General features: G+C 58.2%; 1 protein-coding gene across 1 annotated transcript; it reads left to right on the top strand.

Annotated features, from left to right (window-relative positions):
- Nucleotides 1-3000: 3000 nt before the first annotated feature.
- Nucleotides 3001-8268, top strand: VOLCADRAFT_86975 (uncharacterized protein; the record flags this gene model as incomplete). Its single annotated transcript, XM_002946861.1, has 7 exons — nucleotides 3001-3076; nucleotides 3195-3244; nucleotides 3609-4581; nucleotides 5353-6139; nucleotides 6625-7528; nucleotides 7613-7645; nucleotides 7864-8268. The coding sequence occupies 7 exons, from the start codon at nucleotides 3001-3003 to the stop codon at nucleotides 8266-8268; spliced, it is 3228 nt and encodes a 1075-aa protein (XP_002946907.1).
- Nucleotides 8269-10680: the final 2412 nt, after the last annotated feature.

The raw sequence follows: 10680 nt of genomic DNA, 5'->3' as shown, positions 1-10680 counted from the left end.
AAACAAGAAATTTGTCTGCAGGCTGACTGTTCTATTGCCATATTGTCGCCATCTGCAAGCGCCTCAGCTCTTCGAGCATTATGCTATGCTATGATAGCACAACAGGATACCTTAAGAAGGAACGTACTGGCATCCGTTACGAGCGATAATGAGCCAAAATTGCCTTGTGCATTACATATGCTTTAGCTTGGCCCCTTTGTGCTCTGCACGTGCCATGCTGTGCTAGCGCATGATAACAAAAGCTGTGATTACTGATAGGTTAACAATATATAGAATAAAATAAGAGAATATTATGCCCATCAGAATATTTAGCCCAAAGCCCTTCGTTGCGCGCTATACCCAGTTCGGTTTCGCGTGATTTCCCGCCTGACCAAGGTAGGAAACGACTGTCGGTGAAACGGAATACAGGCACACATGAGGCGCCGGTCCTGTTCCTGCCACTACTACAGTCAGGATAGTTCTCCCTGCATTATGCCCCGCTGCCCTGTCTATGTCGCGGGGTTGTAATTTCAAACGGTGTCTTGCCGGCGCGGCTGTAGCTTCCTGCATGCGTGCGGCTACTGGGTACCCCGCTGGCACCCCAGATCCCCCCGCCGCGATTTCCTTTCCCCGTCAACATTCCCCTCAGCTTAGCACAAACCTATGACACACAACGGTAAGGTAAACACTCCGACTGGCCATATTCCCACCGCTGAAGTTGTGAACTGCGCTCTCCTGCAAAGCTGTACTGCAACGCGTTAGCCTCGCGTGACCAACCGCCAACCAATGCCTAGTACCTGTAGCTGCCTGGGACCCGTCAATGCAGTCTTAGCTGCAAGCTCCCACTGGGGCATAGGAGGTTAGGATTGATACGATGAGCACACCCACACAGCCCCCCCAAGGCGCCCCCAGATCGTCCCCTCAGACTGCGTGTACCGCTGCCTACACTTCACCTCCCCGCTGCCTGCAGGCAGCTTCCCACCCACAACGCAGCGCTGAAATAAATCCATATTCCTACACAGCAGCCAAAGCCAAGGGCTGTAATGCTGACTGCGACGTGGAAGTCAGGCCTTCCATTCAGCGGCTACGGATACTGCAGGGCGCGATGCACGGCCGGCGGTTCGCACGGTCATCCTCGACGCGGCCAGCTAGCTGCGGGAGCAACCAGGCGCGTCGGCATGTCGCCACTAAGCCGAGATGCCCAGCGCGCTGCTTTGCTTGGTAAAAAGCTTCAACCCACTGTTGGCAGCGCCCTGAAAGGTAGGAGGGCAGATAGGCCTTCGGCTCGCATGGGTAGTTATACAGGTTTGGGTCACGCACCCCCACCCATGTAAGACTCCCTCCCTCTCACACACACACACACACACATGCATACAGGGAGGCAAGGAAACTACTTTAGGAGTTATTTTTAGTGTCAAAGCTGCAATGAGGAGGTATCCATCGCAAACATCAACCAGTTGGGTTCCCGTCGCACAAGCACTTATGTTTCGTAAACCCGAAGATAAGCGGGCCCTGTAGACCACAAGGCAACCTGCATACTCCGCCGCCCCAGTACGCCAACAGGACGGAGCGCCATTCTCAGAGAGACGATAACCTAACTAGCTTAACTGAGCTGCAATGAGGTGTGGATGCAGGGGTTGGCAGCGGCCGCAGCGGCCCCCGCGGGGCATTTGCCTGGCTAAAGGTATCCTAATCAGGCCCTTCCCGTGTGTCCGCGGACTGGTTGTCGGAGCGACTTGGCCAGCTGCGCTGCATGCTTCGTAATTGATTCGTGTTTCGGACACAAATTCCTTACACGCCAATAGCACCCGATTTAATTTCGGGAACTTATTGCCTAAGCAGGTTTTGGTCGATTTGTATTCCCGGGGAGAAGTTGGAGCAGTCTCCCCTTTGGGGAGGAGTGCCTGGGAGCTATGCCTGCGTATTCTCTGAATAGCGCTCTTCTTGCCGGTCGTTTCTTTCTCCGCACGCACTCGTCGCGGCCATTTCTCAAGTATCCCTCCCGCGGTAAGCGAGAGGGCGTGGACGACGCGGCAGGGGAGGAATAGAGAAAATGATAGCGATAGAGGGTTTGCATTCGGATTCGTGACGTGGACGACGGCGTATGGCGCAGTGGAGCCACTGCAGCAGCCCATACGCGGTCTGCCGCTGGACGCCGGGGCGGTGTTGCAAACCGCAAAACAAGCAGAGGATAACAAGTTCAAGGCAAAAGTTCAGAATCCCAAGAGGCCCTAAGAGGCTCTAGGACGCTTTAGGCATGCCTCAGCAAGCGCGCAGGCAACAGACGGGCGACCCAAAGAATCTACATTTGCCGTATGCGGAAGCCGACGGGGTGGGTGGGTGGGATCGGGAAGCCGTACATCACGGCCATCCTTGACCAATCCCGTAGAGGCACGATGCAGGTCGCAACATGTGCGGACAAACTCGATGCATCGGCATTTCATGAAGCTCGCGCGAACTCCACAGTAGCTGCGTGCCAGGCGCGGGCCTGTGACCCCCGAATGGGGCCAGTTAGCTTTGGCGTAAGAGCATTAATACAGTTTCACCTCCAGCACATAAAGATGAAGATCATCCGCAATCGCGCATCGTTTCGTCCGCGGTGGGCGAGGCACACTTTACCTGTAAGCCAAAATCCTACCTACAGCACCAAACGCACACATATTGTTAGGCAGGTTGCATTGGTCCAACTGGCTTAGCTTACCTCGAAAAGGGCACTGGGGAGGGGGCCCCACCCTGGAGGTAGTACGGATGTCTCGCCCATGTGAGCGCGTTGGCTTCGAATGGGGCACCCCGTGCTTAACTGTAAGCAAGAAGATTAGTTGTTGACGAACTGAATTAACAATCAACAATCTAATATTAGTGTCATACAGATACTTCTTCCGGGACTACTCCAAATAGTGTGCCGGCGCTGAGCTCTGAGGCAGCCTACAGTTTGCGTGTTCCAAGGGGCCCGATTTAGCGGGCTTCTTGTGAACAGTGCTTGATTCCAGCTTGTGCGAGTTGCCAGCTCACTCCGCAACTATGGACTCCTCAAACTTCAAAGTGGTCTGTGACCACTGTGATGCGAAGCTCGCAAGCGTTTTCTGCCATTCCGACGGTAAGCACATGATGGCCACAGTTTCTTTTGCCTCGTGTAGCACATCATGGCATGTAATGAAAGGCGCCAGCCGCCGACGATGTGGTCTTGTCGCTTAAGTTCCTTGTCTTCCTTGCAGGCGCATTCCTCTGTCCGCAGTGCGACGCACAGGTCCATAGTGTTAATAAGGTAAGCATTATATTTCTCGGTACTGCGGCGCGTGACCCGCAGCTCGGCGATGAACGCTAGCGCAGCCCGCCTACATTAGACCGGTGTTGCGTCCTCGTCAGAACAGCTGACATATTTACAGTCTCACCAAGCAAATAATAAGTTGCATATTACCATATTTCTCATGTATAGCTGCGTAATGGCTAGTAGCGATTCGACAAGAGTGCTCTTTGGCGCGAACTTAGGTCGTTAGCTCACCAGATCGCATTCGCAGGGGAGTTCAGGCGGGGTTGATCAGCTGCCTTAAGAAATGTTTTTTGCGCATTCGGAATATTGAGGTTTCACCTTGTCCGGCGTTTCCGGCTGTTTCTTTTCGCATATGCAGCTCGCCCAGCGGCACCTTCGAGTGCCGTGCCAATCCTGTCCCGTGTGGGCGTATCGGGAAGCTAAATCTCGAGGGAGGCTTCTAGATATGCCGCTCGCAGCGTGCTTGACAAAGAACCTACATTTGGATGTTTTCGACGGCGCTAGTGCCTGCTGGCCGTCCAAGAATGCAAGTAGCGTAGCCATGGGGACGCCTCAGTCGGATGCATCGAGCCCGCAGGCCACAACAGCGGCGCCCCTGGTAAATGCGGGCTCCCCAAACAGCGAGGTCCACGCGACGGCGTTTCATCAGCCGTCCAATTCGTGGTCCCAAAACAGCGCATTGGCCATGGTCACGTCGCAGCCACAACCTATGCCCCAGCCAAGCCTCGGCTGCTTGTCCATGTCGCAAGGCATGGAACCGGCGGAGGGCGCCCGCGCCGCCGCAGCACTGTTTTCCATATCCCCTTTCTCGGCCTGCAGTGGTGGCAGCCTGCAGGCAGCCGCGAACGCCGCAGTACAGCGTCCTCCGCAACCCGGCCCGGAGCGGTGCAGTGTGCAGGGCGTGCAGGCATCCACCACCACCACCACAGCAGCTGCAACAGCCGCGCCACCGCCACCGCAGCAGCAGCAGCAGCACATCTCCCAGGCCGCTCAGTCCCAGCACTCCCAGCACACGCTGCAGCGGGCAGCCAGCCAGGAGCTAATGGATGCAGTTGATAGCATGGACGTGGCAATGCTGCTGGACACCTTCGGGGCACCGCTTGATCAATTGCAAGATAATAGTAATAAACGCAATGGAGATGCGGTGCAGCAGCAGCAACAGCAGCAGCAATCGCAGGTCCTGCCGCAGCAGGAATCCTCGGCGCAGCAACAGCAATTCATGGCGGCTACTCAGCAGCAACAGCAGATTGTTGCTGCGGAGCTCCTCCAATCTCAGGCGAGTGCGATGTGCATGACGTCCATGCCGTCTGCGGCAGTGGCCGCGACAGGAGGTGCTGCTGCTGCTGCTGGTGCACCGGCGACCCTGGGAAACACTCTGAACATGTCTTCGGTCTGGGCGCCTCTGGCGCATCAAGCCCAGGTGCAGCAGCAGCAGCAACAGCAGCACACGCTTTTCCAGCAGCAGCAACAACTTTTGCAGGAGCAGCTCCAGCAGCAGCAGCGGCAGGTGCAGGTGAACGCTGCGGCTATAGCTGCGGCAGCGGCTGGCTGTCTGGCCCAGCCAAGTGCCTTTGCTGTTCAATTATCGGAACCGATGGCAGTTCCTACTCAGCAGCGCCAGCAGATCACCACCGCGCGGTCATTAAGTGGACTCTCGTGTCTGTCGCAGAGCGGCCTCTCCAGCAACAATACAGATGGCCAACAGCTGGGCTCAGCGCGCAGCAGCAATACGCTTTTGCTGCAGTCGCTGGATCAGCAAATGACCGGGATGGCAACCTGCGGGTTGCCCATGATGACCGTCGCGGGCCCCATGGCGCCGACATCAGGTGGTGGCGGTGGTGCGGGAGTTGGAGCGGCCGCCGCAGGCTGGGCCAGCATTGAGGCAACCCAGCGGCAGCTGCAACAGCTGCAACAACAACAGCAGCAGACCGCGCTGCAGTATCTCCAGCAGAAGCAGCAACAGCAGCAGGTAGCTGCGGCGCTGGCGGCTGCTCAGCAGCAGCAACAACAGCAGAAGCAGGCGATGCAGCAGCTGCTGCAACGTGCGATGACAGAAGACCTGCCCCGCACCTCCCCCATCAGCATTGGGACCGCCGCGGGAGGGGTGACGGCGTTCGCGTCCGCGCGCCGGGATGCGACCGTGCGGGGCGGTCTGGGCCTATTAGACCCAGGTATTGGCCGTGGCCGCTCCCTGGCGCAGAGCCCCATGTCGCTGCTGCCGGTTCCCGGGACAGCTTTCGCCTCGTCATCGTGCAGCTTGCTGGATAACCTGTCGGGTAGCGGAATGAACCCGTCGAGCATCGCAGCGGTTGCTGCTGCTGCTGCCGGCAGGGTGGCCCCCGGTAACCCTTTCGGAGTCGGACTGCTACCGGGTGCGGCACCTGGCGGACCAACGGCGGCGATGGCTGCAGCTGCTGCTGCTGCTCCGCAGCCTCTTCCTGGCGCTCGCTCCCTCGACGCTGCTGCTGCCAGCAGCTTTGGCGCCTTGCCGACTTCGGTCGTGGGCAGCGGCGGCTCCACATCCGTGAGCCCGTCCAATTGCAACACGCTGGCGGGGGCTGTTGCAGAGCGCCACGTGCCGCTGACCGCGCAACAGCTGGCCCAGCAGATGGTGCTTCCGGGTAGCGCCCCGCCGGCGCTGGGACTCGCGGCGAGTGTAACTATGGGCTCCTGTGATCTGAGCGAGTCGCACTTGATGCGGATGAGCAGCGACGGCTTCGATGGGCTGATTGGCGCGGCGGCGACGGTGACGGGCAACTCGCTGGGCAACAGTCTGGGGATGTTGGGCCTGGACTCTGACGCGGCTGGTCTGTTGACGTTGCTGGAACGCCCGGACGGGACGTTGAAGGAGTTGGACCCGGAGAGGGCGGCGCAGCTGAACCGGTACAAGTGGGTTGCCGCGGGGGAACACACACTTGCAATGACGGGCCGGTCCTGATTTGAAGGATGCGGATGGAGTGGGAAATGTGTGCGTCTATGTTCAAAATAAAAATCTGAGCCGCGATGCAATGTGTGCAATAATTCATTGCGTTACCCTCCATTGATAGAAGGCCCATATACCAAGAGCGGTAGCCAAGGGTGGGAAGGGGGGCTGCCAAAGGCGCCCGGCAGGGGATGTGTGATAAGGCGGGGAAGAAGCACTCCTGGGAATTGACGGCTTGTTGCACACGCCTGTTTGCCTGCCACCTGATAATAGGTGCCTCAAGTGATGGGTAACAATGGCTTCGGAGGGATGGACAGGATTGGGCCCAGGGTCTTTGGGGGAGTCTCAGCTTTAACGCTTGCCGCGGTCCTATGAATATATACATGGTTTACTCATGCCCCTGGCCCCGCACCCGCCACCTCGATAAACCGCGCCGCCCGCTGCCTTACAGGCAAAAGCGCATGTTGCGGATGCGCGCGCTCGCGGAGGGCGCCAAGAAGGTGCGATACGAATGTCGCAAACAGATGGCAGACACGCGGCCGCGCGTCCGGGGCCGATTTGCCAAAGTCAACAGCAGCGACACGCTCCTGGAATTCGGCTCTGCCGCCTGCCTGCCCGCTTCCTCTTCGGGCAACAATGCGACTACCACTGGCAGTGTCGCCTCCGCCAGCGCATGTACTGCGCCGGCGGGAGTGGCCTTCCACGGACCCGGCGGCAGCGGCGGCAGCGGCGGCGGCGGCGGCGGCGGCTGGGGGCTGCATGGCCACCACGCGCATGCTGCCCCGCAGCCCCACATGCAGCGCATCGACGAGGAGGGCATCAGCGAGGGACAATCGCCCTTAGTGCTGCCGACCGCAGGCTCTTTCCCGATGCGCCAGGCGTCCAGCTCTAGCCAGGAGGCGGGCACGGGACCGGGACCGGCTGGTGGTGCCGCCACAAGTGAGGGGGCAACGGCAACGGCCACCGAGGCGGCGGCGGCGGCAGCTGCTGGCGCCCTAGGGGCAGTGTGCGGGTTTACTTCCGCTATGATCACGGATCAGGCCAGGGTCGAGCCCCAGCAGCAGCAGCAGCAGCTGCTACTGCAAGACTGCTCCCAGCGGCTTCAGCGCGCGCAGAGCAGCAGCATGGCGGATGTGGCGCGCATGGTCGATTCAATGCAGACAGGATTGCTAGGGTCTTGTAACAATACCGCGAACACCTGCAGCACGACTGTCATCGCCACGGGCGCGGCGGCTGCGGCTCAGGGCGGACTGGGAGCTGCCGGACACGACTGCGACATTACGGAGCATGATTTGGCGGCGCTGGGCTTCGATGAGCTGCCTCAATTATCTGGTGGCTTGAGCAACGGCGGTCATGTGAGTAGTATCTATTTATTTCAGAGGATCCATATGGACCAAAGCCGTGAGGGCGACATTGCACACACGCACATTGCGACCCAGCACATTGCAGCTGCTAGGACGTGGTCCAAGCCGGTGCGCACATGTTGCGTTGCTTTGCTTGGAGTTTTGTCTCAGCGGGTGATGTGCTGCCTGATGTATCCTCACGCTTTCTGCCTGCCCGTTTTTAATGCCATTTCATGCAGAGCATGAACGAGGACATGGATGAGTCGGCTGAATCCATGAATGACGGCGTTTCGACGATGCCGGATTGTGTGCCAGTGCCGGGTGCGCGTCCCCCGTCTGTGCTGCAGCCGAGTGGCCAAGTGGTGGTGATGCAGCACACCACCGGGGTGCAGAACCCGTCCGGAGCGCTGCAGCCCCCCCCCTCATCCGCTGCGCTGCCCCAACACCAACACCAACACCAGCTCCAGGTGCTAGGGCCGCAACAACTGCTGGCGGCGCCGCAGTCCTTGCCGGCTATCGCATCCGCATGCTTCCTGCAGCAGGCGCAGCACCAGCACATACAAACGCAGCCTCTAGCGCCGCCGCCGCCGCAGCAGCAGCTACAGCCGCGCCTCTCCGTCCTGGACCGACCCATCATGTACGGCACTGACAGGTCTCAGTTTTCGGCGGCGCAGTTGAGCCTCCTGGACTCCATCTTGACTGACCAGTACCGTCCGTCCTCCGGAGGTGCCGCCGCCATCGGCCGCCACTAGAGCACCGAGCAGCCCTCTCGCAGCTGTGTGACGTATCCTGCGGTGGCTTTTGGTTTTCGGGGGAACTGCTGAAATCGGCTTTCTTACAGCTGTATGGCGTTTTTTGGGGTGGACCGAAAGCCAGCTTTGGGCGGATGTGTGGGCGCCATAGTAACGCGCTGTAACTGTGCACCGCGCATATTCTTATTATTGCATGGCGTATGGCTTGGCAATGGGCAAAACCAAATCGGGGTGATTAGGGCTACGCTTCAAGTTACGGCTTTTCTGTACAGCGGCCATAATATATGGTTTATGTTGCTGAGATTCTGGTTAGTGAAGCGCAGTATGTGTTGAGGTCCAGGCGCATTGCACTGGGACCGGTTGGAAAAAGGTAACATTTTCATGATGAAATATGAGCTTTGCTTTATTTAGCTCGGAGAGGCGCGGGCATGATGAGGGTCAGCAAGAGCCCTCAAGGTAGGTGGCTACGGATGCGGCTATAGATAGATATGGGGGTGATACAGATGCTGCGCTGCTGCCACTGCTGAAAGTTCTTTTGTTTCTTTGTGACCATGCTGCTGCGGTATCTGGTGGCGCCTGAAGCTATAGCTACACACATCAGAGTAGGAAAGAGAAAGAAGAGCGCTAGGGAGGGGGGGAGGGGGGAGCGACGCGTGTTTTTTGAAGGGAGAAATGCATTCGGGCGGACGAACACTGCCCGACGAGTACTCGGAGCTAAACGACGACGAGGCCGAGTGGAGGAGCGCCGCCGCACACTGTCATTTGTCTGACCGCCGCATCTTCCTGATAGAGAGGCACTACTAGACTTCAGCCGTTTTCAGAACTGGCCCAGGCCGTGCTGGCTGTTTACTACAAGTTCACGCATATGCGCCAAAATGGAAATCGCGCCACGCCTTCAGCGGTTGAGGAAGAGGGTGTTATTGGGGCCTCTTAAGCGCGCGGCATCGGCGCTGCTTTTCCCGGATGAATGAACACACTTGGGAAAGGAGGTTATTAGGACTTAGGGTTTTGTTGGGTTTGGGTACACTAAGGTTGTACCTAAGGGCAAAGTTTCACCCCTCGTAGGAAAGCTCAACCTTCGTGGGTGGGTCCGAGCAGTATGATTGTTCATGTGGGTGGTCTGTAATTGGCTGGGTATTGGCTACCTGGATTGTTACCTTCAACGGCCCTTAGAGGCCTGAATGTGTGTGTGTGGGGGGGGGGGGTGACAATGCGCAGGAATTTGCGCGCCAAGCCTGTCCGTCCGTGTTTATGTCAGCTTGGCGCGGGGTTTGCAAAGCCAGGAGGCCTCGTGTTGTTGACAGCCTCCACTACAAGCTTTCATGCCTGTGCGCCTCAATATACGCTTCTGAATATATGCGTCCTGTCTCGCGTCCAATTTGGAGAGGGTCAAGCTCGCGGGCGAGGGTAAGTACGCCAGCCCCCTAATGTGGCTCGGCGGGCTGATCGCGGCTTGCCGCAGCCTTGGTCTCGACGCTATTTTGTGCTCTTCAAATTTGTGTGCAATCGTGCTACCATACACTACTGCCCAGCGCTCGGTTGTCGATGCGGCCGAACGGCGCTTCTGTGTCCGTAATCCTCCTCGGTGTTATCGCATGTTGTGTTTTTTCGCACGCCCTTGATGACGTCCTCCTCTCTCTATCTCATCTCCCTCTCCCAGCGCGACGACGACGAGGCAGTCCGGAAGTCAATCTTGACAATGGGCGCACCTTTAGTGCCGCGTGGGGAGAGGGGTGGTGCGGGAGGTCGTTGGCGTTTCTTCCAGGTTAGGGAGTACATGTGCAATTGCCAGTAGCTGGCATTGGGTTCCACGACTGGCTGTCCTGGCCCATTGCTGGTCCTGCGTAAGGTGCGTACGGCACCAGCGGTTGGGCTGTGTATTGTATTGTGAACTTGGTTCGTCTCGGATTTGAGTGCCGTATCGTCAGACACTTCCATGGAAAAGTGTTTTCGGCGTAGTGGCGATGTGCTTATGGAGCCGAGGCTATGGCGCCTGTCCACATTCGCCTTGCGTACCGTTTGTGTCCGTGACCCTCAAAATTACCAAACGTATCATATCAGGACCCGTCTACTCCCGTCCATGTTTTCGCGCTTTTGATGGAACGGAAGGGGCTGGGGCTGGGGGCACTGCGGGCTCGTCAGTTTATTGCCGGCGGGTGCAGGGCTGCGGGCTCCGGGTAAGGAATGTCCGGTCAGTATATCACACGTGAAAACATCGTTGCATGTCCGCTTCTTGGAGGGGGGCCCCATTGCAGGGCGCTGGGTGGGTGGCTGAGCAACGGGTGTGTATGTGGCCGTGTCCGCAGAGAAACACAATTATTATTATTCGAGACTGTTACGTTTGCTACGAGCAGGAGTCGCAGGTTTTCCCTTTGTTTCGCGGCGACCTGCGGTTCAGAGACAATAATCGGG

The sequence above is a fragment of the Volvox carteri genome (genome assembly GCF_000143455.1).
Source record: "Volvox carteri f. nagariensis unplaced genomic scaffold VOLCAscaffold_4, whole genome shotgun sequence".
NCBI lineage: Eukaryota > Viridiplantae > Chlorophyta > Chlorophyceae > Chlamydomonadales > Volvocaceae > Volvox > Volvox carteri.
The sequence above is the reverse complement of the archived record's forward strand: the minus strand, read 5'-3'. Positions and strand labels throughout refer to the sequence as shown.